At 39.4% G+C, this 16,458-nt stretch overlaps 1 protein-coding gene across 1 annotated transcript in view; it reads right to left on the bottom strand.

Moving 5' to 3' along the window:
- MALRD1 (MAM and LDL receptor class A domain containing 1) overlaps positions 1-16,458 on the bottom strand; it is a 516,028-nt gene that overhangs the window by 72,805 nt on the left and 426,765 nt on the right. Inside the window, exons 34-35 of the mRNA XM_059729363.1 lie at positions 14,714-14,839; positions 10,508-10,574 (exon numbers count right to left, since the gene is read on the bottom strand). Coding sequence (XP_059585346.1) covers positions 10,508-10,574; positions 14,714-14,839 — 193 coding nt within the window. The remainder of the gene's footprint in view (positions 1-10,507; positions 10,575-14,713; positions 14,840-16,458) is intronic.

Genomic DNA, 16,458 nt, shown 5'->3' with positions numbered 1-16,458 from the left:
TGCCATTTTGAATGGGTACTTTTTCCCCCTCAACCCCCAGTCCTAAATAGAGTGGAATTGTTTCTGCTGTTATAAAGGAACACAGGTTTCAAAGCCATGTTTTTTGTACAAAATCCTAGATATTGAAACAGAGCAATGGTGTTAGTATGGGCCAAAATATCTAATAATGTATATAAAATTGTATACTCTCTCTAGTATTTTATCTGACAGTAGCTAAATAAAGGCATTTAATGTCTTAGATTGTCTTTCTGGCCAATAATGTTTTGAAAGTGACTTCCTTGTATCTTACATCAATTTGTCAGCTTTTCATAAAAATATCACTTCAAAAGGTGATGTAAATTATATAGTTTGGGCAACTAATATAAATCCCCAAAGCATGTTTGAAGAAAAAGTAAAAGAATATGAAAATCCAATTGATCAGAAATCTCTTGAGATAGACTGTCTGTCGTTCCTGGCTCCTTGATTGCTTAGAATTATAAGGCCTTCTGCTCTAAAGTACCCACGGACCAACTGACAACTTAGCTTACAGACTAATTTTCAAAGAGGTGCAGCTTCCTTCATGATTGTTCAGGGAAAAAAAATCACCTAACAAAAGTGCTATTCTTTGAATGAACATAAGTCCAGGAGCCGTCCATCAAGCAAGACCTGGAATTCATTAATGATTCCATCTATGCAAAAACAGTTCTCAGATCTTGTCTATTTTTAGCATCAAGTCTCACATATTCAACAAATTTTGATAATGATTCAATAATATTTTTTTGAGAGCAAAAGTTAGAGTAGCTCTTCTATCTTTGTACATTTAACCTCTGTGGGTACCAGTATTAGCATTCATATATTTCATATAGATTTTTTTCACTCAATCTTTTTCGTAGTTAGCCATTTGAAAAGTTTGCTTTTCTCTCTAATATTTTTAGAGAGAAAAGCAAAAATATTTGCAGAAACCGTTTGCAAGTATTTTTCATGTTATTTACTCAAATGCATCCATATGATTATATCACTGATATAAATGATATTTGTATTGTTTGCATGTTTTTCTTATGTTGATGGCTGAACATTTTAAATATTATTCAATATATTTTTTTCTAAAATAATATTTTGGGATTATATTATATGGAATGTTCATCCAAAGATCTCAGAATACTTTACAAAGACAGCACAAGAAATATTATCTCTATTAGGGGTGTGCAAAGTGGGCCATAATTGATTCAGATTCACATTCAGCTCAATTCAAGGGATAGTGATGCGATTTACTGATTCAGATCGCTTTGGCAGAATCTGAATCTGAAGATCCGATTCTGATTCAGAGAATCAGTGATTCAGCCATTGACACAGCTTTATAAGTTACTTCTACATACCTCGAGGTACCAGGCATGGCTCATGAACGCTGAGATGATGGGGCAGATGGAGCATCCCACAGAAGCGCGTCCCCCCTCTGCTCGGCGGTGAACCCGGAAGAGTAGAAAAAACATAAAGCTGTGTCTATGTCCAAATTGTCAAATCTCTCCGAATCAAAGCAGAGGCTTCTGATTAATGGAGAGATTAATGGGTCTCCTCACTTGATTCCCTATATTATGGAGAAGACCCTGAGGTTAATGCCTAGTGCTAAGGCCTACTGCCATAGCTATACTAGGAAAACTAGTTGCCTGTTCATTCCTGACACTAAAGTGACTTTCATAAGTTTAACATGGTGGGTTTTTGGTTGTAGCCATGTTGGTCTAAGGGCATAGGCAGGCAAGGTTGTTTGAGCAGATGTGATATCTTTTATTAGACCAACTGAGTAGTTGGAAAAAAGTTCTTGCCAAGCTTTCAGGCACAGTCACCCTTCTTCAGGCATAGGGAGTCTCTGCTGTTCTGAGTCTCAGAACTGTACCTTGGAGTCTCAGAAAGCAGAGACTCCCTGAAGAAGGGTGACTGCACCCAAAAGCTTGCCACGACCATTTTTTCCAACTACTCAGTTGGTCAAATAAAAGATATCACATCTACTCAAAGAACCTTGCCATCAGTTTAACATGTTATGCTCAGGTCCTAAATATAGAACAGGGGTTGGAACAACCAAGCTCAGGTTGGAGAAAGGTGGGCACTTGGATCCAGATGCCACCGCTTCTTTTCCCCACCATCCAGCTGCAGTGCAGTATGGTGAAAGCTTTCCTCTGCTGGAGCCCCTGCCATCTAACTATGGGGCGGTATGGGCAAAGCTCCCTTCTACTGAAGCTCTGGCTGCCAATCTGGGTCTCCTAATTCCTTCTCCTGTGTTCTCTGATACAAACAATGAATCTAGTGTGGGAGGTCCTGATTTATGTACCCTCTTCAACTGGTTGTGGCTTCTCCTAATTCCCCACTATTTTTGTGGAAACATGCAAATTATACCAATATACATAACATTTACATTATTGTCAATGAATTCTGACCTTTGTGGCTAGGAACAGAAATTACACATAAACCAGTTTAATTGATCAGAAACTGGTTTAAATCTGTAACACAACAGATGTTCAGTGCACATAAACCAATTTGAAAATGGCTGAAACCAATTTAAGATAAACCTGGTTGAATGTAATACCAGGCTTAACTAATATGGGTCAAACTGGTTTATGCAATGTCTGTCCCAGTCCCCTTCCTGGTTTAAGTTAAACCAGAGTCCCCCAGCATCCCAGCATACTCTCTGGTCTGGATGGGGCTGTCTGCTGAAGCAGAGCAGGGCTGGCCCTGCCCCTCTCCTTCCTAGCCAGAGCACTATCACTGCTTCAGCTGGTTGAGGGACTGCAGTGGCTGCCAGGCTTCCCACCCCCCACCCCCCCACCCCAGTGGCTGCTCAAGCAGCGATTCCCCCTCCATCCCTCTCCCACAGTAGGGATCCCAGTGCAGAGACCTGGCATATGGCCATGCCTTGCCTCCTCCCTCCCCCCCCCCCCTTCCTAGCTAATGCTGAGAGGTGTCTGCGTGGGTCTCCAATTTCACTGGAACAAAAAGGGAATGAAAAGGGAATATCTATCCACCTCCAAATTGGTTCAAACTTTGCAGGTTAGACTAACTTACAAAGACTGAATCAATTCAGGCTTTTTGAATGTCTGTTCCTACCCTGTGTGTCAGTATTCAACATATGATCATGTAACAACTGTGTATTTCTTATATTTTATCTAGTAATCAAAATGCAAACTTACAATGACATTATTCAGAATTTTTTGAGGTGCAAGGATTTCTGAAAATCTTTCCATATTAAAGGATTTAGAAATTTGGATACCAAATCAAATGCTGAGAAGATGTTTCAGCTACTAAAAAAGTTATGCTCATACAACTATACTAAATACTATTGTGCTACAAGCAAAAACAAAACAAACAACTCCACTCCCCAAAACACTTTGGATGTTCATTAAAATAGAACATATGAGATTTTTCTAAAAAGCTACTCTTAAAGGTGAGAGAAAGTTTAGGATCAGATAGACAGCCTGTAGTACATCTATGAAGAAATAGTAAGAAAGTTCTTCTGAATCAATTACAATATTGTAAAAACTTAGTTTTTCTCTGTAAGATAAAGCAGGAAAAGACACTTTGCCTACTTCTACTAAGCAAAAGAAAATAAAAGGATGATTTGTATAGTTTGAACAATAATAACTTTTTGAAAAACAAGGAAGCCTTCAATTAATTGTCTGCATAAAATATTTTCTTCAAAATTCTTAGCTGCATAATTTGGATGTGTACATATTATGTGTAATTGTAAAACTATGTTTAATGAGGATACATTTCTAATGTGTAACGCATTTCTTAAACTACTGGGCAGTGAATGTAATTGTATTTTCTACTGACCACTAGAGTCTGTCCTTAAAATTCAGGAACTAATAAAAGTGTGCCCTTTGTTCTCTTTTAGAATGGACAGTTCCATAAATTTGATCTGCTATATATGTAGTATATACAGTGAAAAGCAGGTAGTGTAATGAATTCATTATTATACAGGAACAGTGATATATACCAAATGTGAATGTCGTATACTATAAATCCTGTCTAGCTAGTGTTAGGTTTAAAACTGTGTGTAATCAGTCTGGTGAGAAATATTTCTCTTGCTACCACCTTTCATTTTGACACCTAGACAGTGGTTTAGTCACCTAAAATTACAAATGTCAGAGTTTCATAACCACCAAATTTTGTAGTGCATGTTATCCTCAATGTTTCTGTCCAAAATATTTCCAATGGTTTGAAGCCTGTTTTTAAAAAAATTAGACATGTCACTGTGCACACAAAAGGTATGCATAATTAGTTATTGAATTTGCATAGGCTATTAACTCAATTGTGCATGCAAACCAGGTAAATGCATGTGCAAAAAATGATTGTCATTTCTGTTTGCATTAAATGATTTACAAATGCAAACATGGGTAACAGCAGATAATTTAGGCATTCAGTTGCATATCCACTAGAGAGGAATTTGGTGAGAACAAGTAGGAATGGTATGGTACTTTGGAGCAATATGTTCAACACCAACTTGCGTTTCATGCACGAGCCAAGGGGAAGCCAAAAACATCATATTTGCAATGCTCCACATTGCATTGTAAACCTGGCCAGAGAAAACATTATCAGTAATTGCATCCCAGAAGTATCCTGCTATAATTGGTCATAGATGCAATGACTAGATACTTAGTAAAAGCTAATTAAAGTACATGATTTAATAGCTGACAAATTTACACTCAACAACATATATTAAAGGACTGGATCCTCATCTGGCAAAACTGTGCTCCAGATGTCAAACAGATGGTGAAATCTGATCTAGATTTGTGCCTACTACATGATTTTTCTTCCTTGCTTCCCTTGTTATTTCCATCCAAAGGGCCAAAGAATTCACCCTCCTTATTCCTAACAACCTTCTTGGCCACCCACAGGTATTTAATGAAAAGATGCAGACAGCTGTAGTTTGATACTTCAGCTCTGAACATGTCAAATGGAAATTGGATTCAAACCTCTTTAGAAAAGTGCACTACAGTAAACTTGATTCTCCTCTGACATACACTCATGAGAAAGAATGGAAACAAGCTGCTAAAAGTCACCTTGAACTTTCATTCTGCTTAATAGGCTTGATTGCTTTTGCCAAGTAGTCATACTAATTTCACTGTACACTAAAAACCCAGAAAATCTCACTTATGATAAGTAAAGAGCTATTGGTTTTCAGAGTTTTGGAAGACATCCTGCTTTGCACTCCTCCTTAACACTTACAGGCCAGATCCAGATGTGCAGGAACATGAGGTTTGTGGCACTGTGGTGCCACAAACCGCATGTGTTGCATGTTAAACTATGCGTGTTAAACCGCTTCACTTGAACGTGTGCCCAGGAGCAATAAACTCCAGAGAAATAAGCTCTGCAGTTTATTCATGTGAAGCACGTTGAACCAGGGCAGAGCAGCCCTGGCTGGGAGGGGCCTGGGAGGTCAGTGTGGGGGCTGCCCACTGGCTGGTCTTGCATGGAAGCTGCCTTGTGCCCCAGCCAGCCCCTCCACAGCATGTTGAGCCAAGGGGAGCACCCTTGGCTGGGAGGGGCCTGGGAGGTTAGCCAGCCTGGGGCTGCTCCCCTTGGCTCAATGTGCTGTGGAGAGGCTGGCTGGGGCACAAGTCAGCTTTAGTGCAGGACTAGCCACTGGGCACACACTCATGCCCCAGTCAGCCCCTCCAGTGTCTACACATGCATGGCTGCAGTGTTTTACTCCTCAGGAGCATAGCACTTGTATTTACAAGTATTATCCTGCTGTGGAATAAATGAGTTTACTCCAACCTAATAGGGGGTACACATGTAGATGCCAAGACATTTACTGTGCAACTAACTAGTGAACCGCAGTAAACGTCTTGTGTAGAAGTCCCCACTGTGGTGTTACAGGTTACCTCTAAACTGTTATGAAGACACTTAAAACAGGAGCATTCACCTGTTAAAGGGTGTCAACCTAGGTGTCAATCCTACTGCCAACCTCTGTGAAGATAATGAGTCAGAGAACAGAAAACATTTTCAGCTGCATCTTACCTCTCCCCATATTCTGGCATGCAAGCAGTCAGCCCACTGGGTCTCAGCTTTGCCCTAGTGTGAATTCTAACCCAACCAATCCACGAACCCAATCCCAATTCAGTGAAATGCATGCAAGATTTTGGTCCTTTAAACTCACCCCCCCAAAAAAAACACAAACAAAAACAAACAAAAAACTTCTTTGTCACTCTTTTCTCTTTATTTCTGCCCTGATCTTTACTTCACTTCAAAGAGGTTTTTTTTCAAGACTATTCCCTTTCCACCCTGAGCTCTGGCTGGCTTCTACTAGCTGGGGAGTCAAGGAAGCCACAGTGTGGTTCTTCCACCACTGAGTGACATGCCATCCTCCTCCATACTCTCCTACTCCCTGCTAGCCAGGGCAAGTATGTTCAACACCAACTTGTGTTTATGCACGAGCAAGTATGTTCAACACCAACTTGCCAGTGGCAAGTCAGAGTTGTGCAGGTCTGAGACATAATTAGGTATTAACCTGTGACTGCTCTGAAACTGTTCTAACTTTATGATGGCATAAAATTCTACAGATTTCAAATGTTTCAAAGGTAACCTGTAATAGCACCCTTACACTTCTTCAACTAAGGGTCATGTGAGGGCACCCATTATTTAATGGTAATGCAGTATTTAATAGCATTATAATTTCAGACAGAGGGGTCACTGTAAATTCTCTGTAAATTCCAGCAAATGTTCATGCACATTACCTTTACTAGTAACAAAAGACATGAGGAGACACCAGAACTGGCAAAATAAATACTAATAAATGATCACCAAGGAGAGCTAAGGGTATTTTCTTAATTTAAATTAGACATCCTGTCATATTACATGCAGCAGTGATTAATCAATTATCACGTGACAAGAAATAATTAGAATTACACTTAAACCGATTACTACAAAGAGAGAGAAGAAAGACCTAAATTAAACACTGAATGTAGAGACTAGATGGGATCTCTTCTGTAACAGTCTAGCTCTCTCCTATCACAGGAACCATGTCAAACAGTCTTTTAAAAATACCTATCAAGCTCAATCTTAAAATTAGGGTTTGTCCCTGCTACTCCTATTAGAAGGCAAGTGAAGAACCTATTTCCATAGATGATTAAAAACCTAATTTCCACCCTAAATTTATTTGTAGTCTATTTATACCATTAATTCTTGGGTAAATATTGTCTTTTAGCTTAAACAGTTTTTCCCCTTTCCAGTGTTTATCTCCCACAATATATTTTTAGACAACAAACTGTATCACTCCTACCACCCACTTTTATTTTGATAGACTAAAAAGCTAAGACATTAATTTAACATAGATTCTCCATTTCCCAGATCATTTAAGTAAAAGGGCATTAATGCTTCCTATCTCCACTGGAAATACCATATTTACTCAATTTTAAGATGGGCGTTTGTTCTCCATTTAACACAGGGAAAAAAGCTCCTCACCTTAGAACTGAGTATGATGGTGGAGTGGGGGTTGGGGGGAGCAGCTGCTGTGGCTCGGACCCTAGCCTGTACCTGGGGCCAGAGCTGTAATCACAGCGCTGCCTGCCCCCCTCCCCTGCAACTGCTTCTGCATCCTCATCTCTGCTTCCCCTTCTCCTTCTCTTCCTTCCCTCTCCCCCCACTTACCCTTGGTCCACACCAGCAGGATCCATCCACACAGCAGCTTGAGGCACTGAGTATGGCCCCAGCCCAGTCCTACAGTAGTGGCATGCAGCCCACATAGCTTTTATGGGACTGGGCTGGGGCTCAGTGCCCTTGGGCTACCATGCCCAAGCTAGAACTGGGACAGGGTCTGCCAGCACAGAGCAAGGGTAAGGATGGGGGAAGGGGTATCAGGGGCTGGGTGAGGGATGGAACCAGAGGCTGGGAGAGGAAGAGTAGGTGGGGACAAAGTCTGAAGGGGAGGCAGGATCTGGGGAAAGAGGCTGGAAGGGAGAGTGGATCAGAGGCTTGGGAAAGGAGGGGGAAGCGGAGAGAAGATGCTAGGAACGTGGAGCAGGAAGGAGAGCAGAGGCAGAGAAGGAAGGGGGTCCCAAGTCTGCAGGAGGGGATTAGAGGGACAGGTACAAGCAGGAGGCAAGTTGCTTCACCTGCCCACACCATCTGTCTCCTACCACTTGCCCCCTTCAGCATTGGGGGTGGGGGGTGGGAATTAAAGGTGACTGCACTATTATTAGATTCTGTACTTGGAAAATTATAACAAATGTATCATTTTTTCCACATGAATCTAATTATTGGGGGCTGTCTTAAGTTCAGGGTCATCTTAGATTTGAGTAAATATGGTACATTGTGTAATATGTCCCACCATCATATTTGCCTTTTCCAAGGCCACATCACATTGGGGACTCATGGTTGGGGGCACCTGTGGTTGTCTAAAGCTCCCAGGTGTTCCTCCTCTTTTGCCATTTCCTACTTTTTGTGCCAAGAGAATGAAAGTCAGCAAGGTTGGTTGCCAGACCAATTCTTGAGAACTTCCACTAGTAAACTCTGAAATCCCAGTCTAATAGCTCCCCCTTCAACACAAACTATTGTTATATTTCCTGTAGTCAGTTTCTTATCCACCTTTAGTTCTTGAAATGATTCCCAAGTTCTCTCAGTTCAACCAATAATTTTACATTGTATCAAATGCTTTAATGAAGATGAGACAGTGACAGTTACAAAATTTCCCTTTTCTGGAAAATCAGTTATCTGATCAAAGAATGATATCAACTAGTCTGACACAATTTATCTCTGGTATATTTGTGTTACATTTTATGAAACTTTCTATTTACCTCCACGTCTTTTATTATCTTTCCTTCAAAAACTGTTCTTAAGGTTTGCATGCTATTGATGTAAGACTACACAGATTTGTAGGTACCTGGAGAGCATTCCTTCCTTCCATATTAAACATAGGTATTACTTGCATTATAATCTAATCATATGGTACCATGCCTGATTTGCTTGATTATTAAAAAAAACAAACACACTACTGAACTGGCAATTTGATTTACCAGTTTGTTTGTTTTTTGGTATTCTGGAATGGAAAAAATATTCCTCTCCTCCCCTCTGACTTAAGTGCATTCAAAATTTTTAGTTTTGCTTCTACCTTGTTTGTGATGATTTTCATTTAAAATTCTCAGTCCCATTAGCCATTATTCCATTCCCCCCATGACCAACATTATTGTCCTTGCTGAAAACAGACAAAACATACATTTAGATATTGAGTCATATTCAACTTACCTCTGATTTCTACTCTTTCCTCACAGCATAGAAGTTCAACTTCTTTTCTTGTCACATAGTATAGCTGAAGAGTTTTTTTGCCATTTGTTTTCATTTACTTTGTAAAATCTAACTTAGTTTGATTTTTTGGCAATTCTCACTTCATCCCTAAAATATGTGACCTCTAAAACATAGTGTCTTTGGAAGCTGAATCCTTTTTCCCATCCCTTCTAAACTTTCCTGAAGGTTTTTTTTTTTTAATTGTCTTTTTATTCTGTTTGGTCTGAGACCTTTTGTATAAGTTTTTTGCTCTTATTTGGTATAAAACTTCCAAATACTGTTTGCATCTTTGGCTAGAAACAGATGTCAACTTTGTGCATCCACAATTTTTATTACAGCACAAAGTGAAAGCAAACAGATGTCCATACCTTTTATCGCACCACAAAGACAAGTAATAATGTGTGCTGCATCTTCACAGAGGATATCTATTAGCTTTATGGCAGGAGAGCATGGGCATCCCAGAGCAGTCTCTAGCTACCTGGGTCAGGCACTCCCAGGACTTGAGAGTCTCAGCCCTGCATGCCCTGGGCATTCCCATGCAGGATCAGGTCCCTTAAGCCTGGGAGTGCCTGCCCAGCTTTCCCCACTTACAGAGGCATGGCGTATTCTTTAAGTGGGGAAAAACCAGGGTTTCATGCTTACAGAGATGCACCTCAGGAATTCAGATGCTTTTTCTTATGACTTTTTAAAATGCCAGATTATAATATATTCCTTATTTGTACTTTACCAGGCAGAATTGCAACACTGCATTGTAAAACAGCAATACTGCAATATTACACTTAACACTTTGCTTGCCATAGGTGGAAAAGCAGCTGCTGCACTATGTATTAAAAGAAACATTATACCAGGGATTTCATGCAGAGCTAGAAACAGTGGTCTGTTGTAAATCTTGCTTGAGAGGCACAATATGTCTACTGCAAATTAAGATATCATTTTTCACAGCATCATGTTTTTTTAAATGCTGATGAGACAATGCTGCAATATGAGAAAGGAAAAATCAGGTTTTGGAAAAACAGGCTATCCCACCTCTAATGCAAGACAGATGAAAGTCACAGAAAATTCTAGTTGATGGCTAATATTCCTCTCAAAACAGTCTTATGTGTTTGTTGTTCTCTTGTTCACTCAGCTACTGTACATGAAAATAGCACTAGCACGTACTGTGTTTACTGTTCAAAAATGCATTGCCATTGACTGTCATTTCTATCCATAAGGAACAAAATAAATTCTGCCACAAAAGAATAAACATGAACCTTACTGGCATAAAGGAATAACTTCTTTGATGATACAGGTTCCTCCATTTTTGCAATAGCCATCAGGACAATCTAAGAACATGAAAGTAAACAACCATTATTAGATTAAGGGACATATAGGAATTGTCCCTGCCAACATGAGATTTTTTTCCTATGCTGGATCATCTACAGTTTAATTTTCAGAGATGTGAATAACCCCAGCTGTTAGTGAGCACATCTGTCATTTTGAGTACTGAGCACTTCTGATGATTCTATACTTGCTATGCTTGACCTAATCATAGTATTCCCACTGAAGTCAATGGATTACTCATGTACTCTGCTGAACCAGGACCTTAATATTTTCTCAAATCAAGCTTAAATGATTCCAATAATGGAATTATTCACTAGAACCTTCAGTAAACAATATGAATATCCTAATGCTATATAACAGTTAAAAGAATCAGCTAAGAGTGTTGAACTTGAGTTCATATAGTGCCTAACTCCGATATTCTTATTAGTAGTTTAAAAGGGGTGGGGGTGGAGAAAAACAGATGCTTACCATCTGCTGTGTGACCAGCCTTCTCACTAATGATTTCTCAGAGGTATGGACATAGAAAACTCAAGAGAAATTAATTTTAAAAGAGTAAGAAGTTTAAGAAGAAAGCTACAGCCCACCATGTGGTTTTATGAACTCATGACACATGGGTATCTCATGCGCATGAGGTCATCCAAAGTTCATAAACATTTTGTCATTAAAAGTTTTGATTTTAATAAAGTATCTGTCTACCAAGGAAATCTCAAAAACTAAAAAGACAACCCTAATCTTTTTTAAAGAAAGAAAAGAATTCCTGTAAGTGTTTGTTACTAGATTTCCAATTAGGATTAATAATGGTTGAGTTTTCTTCAGGATTTTATTACCACTAAATAGTCTCCTACATTACAGCAAGGCATTACAGTGGGGTTCCCACACTGTGATATGTGTACATCTCAGGGTATGCAAGCCATCTCTAGGGGGTACGCAGGATAAATTCTGTAATGGTGGAATTAATTTTCATTATAAAAATAACTGGCATTTAAGGGGTTAAAATATGCTAATAGGGGTACTGGGGCAGCTGGTAAATCTGGAAAGGGATACACAATAAGAAGAAGTTTGAGAACCTCTGCACTACATGCCTTTAAACTGTTCAGAAAGTCGACTGTGATTTACAGCCATGACCTAATCTATCACAATCAAACAATTTATGTCCTGATCTTGTGACACGTTGGTGCACGCGTGCATTATATAAGGGAGAAATCTCATTAACTGTAATGGGACTACTTACAGGAGTAAAATTAGGCAACTAAGGCAGTTGTTCTCAACTTTTTTCAGACTCAGGGCACCCCTTGGAATATGCCAGCTCTTAGTTTTCAATTTTTTTGAACAAAGAGAAATAATAGAGCAATTCTGCTGCAAAGAACTCAGAAAGATCTCAACAGGTCAGAACCTTTTTAACAATATGGATTCCTATTTGAAATCTCTTGGTTTATCTTGTGAATCATGTTGCAAATCTAACAGTGTGCTAAGCACTCTGCAGCACCCTTGAAAGGCTCGTAAGGCACTCTGGGGTGCTGCAGCAACCTGCTTGAGAATCACTAGATCAAGATCAAAGGGTGCAGACAGAAGTGCAGGTCCCAGCTGTAAGTCAAAATGATTTTTGCAGAGCGTGCTGAGTTATGTTACCCCAGACCAAACAGAAGTTCACTGTTGATTCAAGGTGGGAGGGAAATCTAGCTCTGGTTGGGATCCTGCAGCCAGGTTCCCATAGCAAGGGCCAGGGCTTTCTGCCAGTCCTCCCTGTTTTCAGAATGGAAAGGGGGAAAGACAGCAAAGGAAACTCATTCTTGGGGCTCACCAGCTGGTGTTGAAGGATGGAATGGGTGAATTGGAGCCCCCACATTGTAGGGGGCTGCAAAACACCCACCCAACCCTCAGGGGTTGGGGGCACTGCAAACCCCTCAAACTGAACTCCCTCTGCTTCCTTTCCCCCCTCCTATTCTGAAAACAGACAGACTGGGAGCTCTACAGACACAAGTTATGACATCTTCATCTGATATCTTATGCAATGGTCAGATGGGCGGTCAGATTTTCACCCAGTTGACCATTTTTGAAGCTGTTTGCAGAGCTATACTCTTGTGTTTGGTCACAGCTATAAACTGCTTTCTGTGGCCACATCAGGTAAAAATTGTCACTTCAATCTGCACCCTAAATTATTTACTGTATATCTAGTGAATCCAGTAGGATTGTTTACCCAAATAACTTTAAATGCATGTATAAGAAGATGTGCTTGCTTAAATGTATACACTGCAAAGATTGGACCCTTAATCACATACTCCTATTTACATCAGTGGCTCATCACTTAAAAAATATATTTCAAAATAACCATAGAAGCCATATGGTACTATCTGGACAACCAGAATATCATTCTTATGATAATAAATTTACAATTTTATGACGGTGAGCAAGTAATTAAAGGAAACATATAACCTTGATCCTGAAATTGACTGGGCATCACCCCGTTCTAGAGTCCATGTACAACCTCAAAGACTTTAATGGGGCTTTGCATAGCATAGGGTTACCATTTTCCAGTCCGAAAAAGGAGGACACCTGTCACAAATGGGTGGGGGGGGGAGGCGGGGGGCAGGGGGAATATGATTGTGGGGGGGCAATGACATACCAGTGCCCTTCCCTCGCCCATTCTGTTGCCCCTCCCTGGCAAGCCATCCCCCCACCCCAGCCCTGCTGCTGCCCCTCACTCCGAAGCCATTGACCCCAGCCCTGCCAGTGCCCCTCACTCCCAAACAGCAGTCTCCTGCCCCCCACTCCCTGCTGGTGCCCCTTCACTTCTGACCCACAGCACGCAGGCTCTGTCTCTCACTTGGGAGCTTGCTGGAGCCTGCACGGGGAGCACATGACCCCCAACAGCCAATCACACTGCCCGTTGCTGCCATCTGCAGGCAGGCAGCCCGGGAGAGCAGAAAATCGGGACGTATGTTCTTATTTTAAAAACCCTCCCAGACGTAGCACAGGGGGTCAAAAAAGAGGACATGTCTGAGAAAACCTGGATTTATGTTAACCCTACATAGCCAGAGTTCCACCAGTGTGAAAGGCAGCAGCAGCAGCAGGAATGAGCTGTATGTATATTCAGGAACTGTAAGGGAAAGCATTTTACATCTGTTGCAACAGGTACTAAGGTAAATAAATTAAACGGACTGTTTGCTGAAAGCATAACAATAAAAGCAACAATTTATTCCATGCAGATACCCACATTTTCAAGGAGATAATGTGGGAAGCAAATTACTTAAATTACTTAAAAGGATATGCTACCTGAGACCCACTTATTTATTACTACAAGAATTTACTGTATTACTTTTGTCACCTGACATTCCTTTATGTTTAGCTAGTCTCTTTCATGGGAAAATATAATTGCTTTTCATATATATTAGTTGCATACAACAACTATGAGTTGGTTCATTTCTGTTCTGTGTTCCTAAGCACAGAATTTTGTCTTGTGCCTATCTTCTGAGGTTAGGTTGGGTTAGTAAAACTTGTTTTATAAAGGAAGAGTGTTAGCTATGGTAGCATAACTCCCCTGAAGTCAATGTTATCTGAGATTTTAGCCCAGACAATTTGTAATGGTTTTCAATGGAAAGAGAGTCATCAATTTTGTTTTCAAATAACTTTTGTAGTGAAGTAACTGATTTTCTGTTGGACACATTGCTTTTTCTATTTTTACATTTATACATTGTTTTTCAACTGTACTAAAAATAAATATCGAGTCTTATTGTGCTAAAGCAAATATTCTGTTCCTATTTAGGTCTTCAACCTGCCCATGCATTGTGCTTTGCTTTAAAAAACCCAAACCCTTTGGCTTCAAAATGTTTGATTAATTTCAATGCAAGTTTTCAGATTGTTATAGTCAGTAGATGCCTAAAAGTTTGAAGGAAGAAACTTTTATTTTCAAACAATAGATATATCAAGAAATACTCCCAGTCCAATCAGATAAAATATTTTTCTTCTTTCGTCCTCATAACTGTATCTTAATAAACCACATTCATCCCAACCCTTTTATAGTCAGACTAAATTTCATCAGGGTAAATTCAGTTCATTTTGTGCTTTGTCTGCTGCTTTAATCCTCCTCAACTACAAAAACTATATACTTCTGTTGCAAATAATAATTAGATGAGCTGACTACCTGAACAGCTGGATTCATCAAGATTGAAATCAATGCAGTTTGAGATACCATCACAACGCTGAGAGAGTGGAATACATCTGTTAGTTGATGTACACAACAAAGAACCATTGAAGCAATCTTTAATGGCTGGAACAAAGTAACAAGATGAACAGTGAGAAACATTATTTTTTTTTCACTGATAAAATATTATTGAAAAAAAAACATGTGCGCGTGCCACAGTATATAAACTTGGATATGCATTACCATTATACACTTCTATTTTCTGAAAAATGCAACTTTGACATTAAGAAAAATACCAGTAAAAAAGAGGTCATCTTCAGCAGTAGAATCAGCCCTTTCCCATGTTCAAATCCCAGGGGTCTAACATTTGATTTATTATTGATTAATTAAGCTACAAAATGCTATGGAAAATCAACAGCAACATACCACAAAAGCCTATTGAGGTAACTTATAAAATAATTATATCAATCCTTAAGCACAGAATGAAAAATTGCCATAAATATAGTCCCCTTTTATTGCTAGAAGCTAAATACTATAGATGGTTGATGTAAAAACAGAGGAAAAAGCTATGTTTAAAAAAATCTAAACTTACAGACATTTGTCATGCTGGAGCATTCGGTTAAATTCTAAGTTAGTCTAAAGGAATTATAAAGTGGAAATCTTGATGGAATTGCATAAGCCTCCAGGTAATTCATTACAGAGTCATTGATCTATAAGATGTACCAATGGTTCTGCAGCTTCTCACAAAATCCAACAACATTTTGTCACTTTGAGAAACATTTTATCTAATGAAATGTTCTGTAGATCTGCCCCTAAGCTATTATTTCTAAATGTTTTTGTTTAAGCCAAATTTTTCTCCCTTTATACTTGTGTAAATCATGAGTAACACTTTTATTTTCACTTCAGTTAGACATACTAACATTAGCCTGGATTTTTAGATTATTAGTAGGATGAATTTGGACTATTTAAAGTACTCTAAATAAATAGATTATAGAAGTAGATTATAGACAGTCCTATGCAGTAGAATTAGGTTATAGAAAGCCTTACTAATTTAGATGTCTTTCAGATGGCAATCACATCACTTATATGAGTAAAGATTTGCAGAATCAGGTCCATAAATATTATACATTGCCAATTTAGTAAGGAATATAAATACACATGTAGAAGAACAGTTAACCAGCTGTAAAGCACAACTAAGTAACATCTACAGTTCAAAGAAATCTTCATGAACCTATGCAGTTTCACCTGATTTAAAAAATATACTGTAGTGGTCCTGATGTGTTTATATATTTACATGTGTGCTCTATACCTTACAGTTTTGTGACTGATGTTAGTGACTTAATGCACTCAGCCTTCCTGTGAATAAATGCAAATTCCATGTTCTTTGCTGCATTTCATTAATATATGTCTTGCATTTATTTTCTGTGAATTTAAATCCAAATCCTAGAATCGCCCAGCAATTTGTGTGCAGAAAATTTCCATATGATACTGGAACAAGTTTTGAAAATGGTTATAGACAGATTCATGTACAGAGGGGTATGGGAGCAGTCACTGACACTGCAGGGGTAACTGACCCCTTGCTCCCAGCCTCTCCCCTGCCCACTGGGGTAGGCAGACCATGGCCCAAATCAGGTAAGAATGCCAACCCCACTTTTCTTGGCACCCCAACACTTACCCTCTATGCTCAGTGGTACTTCCTTTCTCCTGACTGCCACTGCCACTGTTCCCTCCTGACTCAGGCTGTG

Source organism: Alligator mississippiensis, chromosome 5, assembly GCF_030867095.1.
Source record: "Alligator mississippiensis isolate rAllMis1 chromosome 5, rAllMis1, whole genome shotgun sequence".
Lineage (NCBI taxonomy): Eukaryota > Metazoa > Chordata > Crocodylia > Alligatoridae > Alligator > Alligator mississippiensis.
This window is presented reverse-complemented; position numbering and strand designations above follow the sequence as displayed.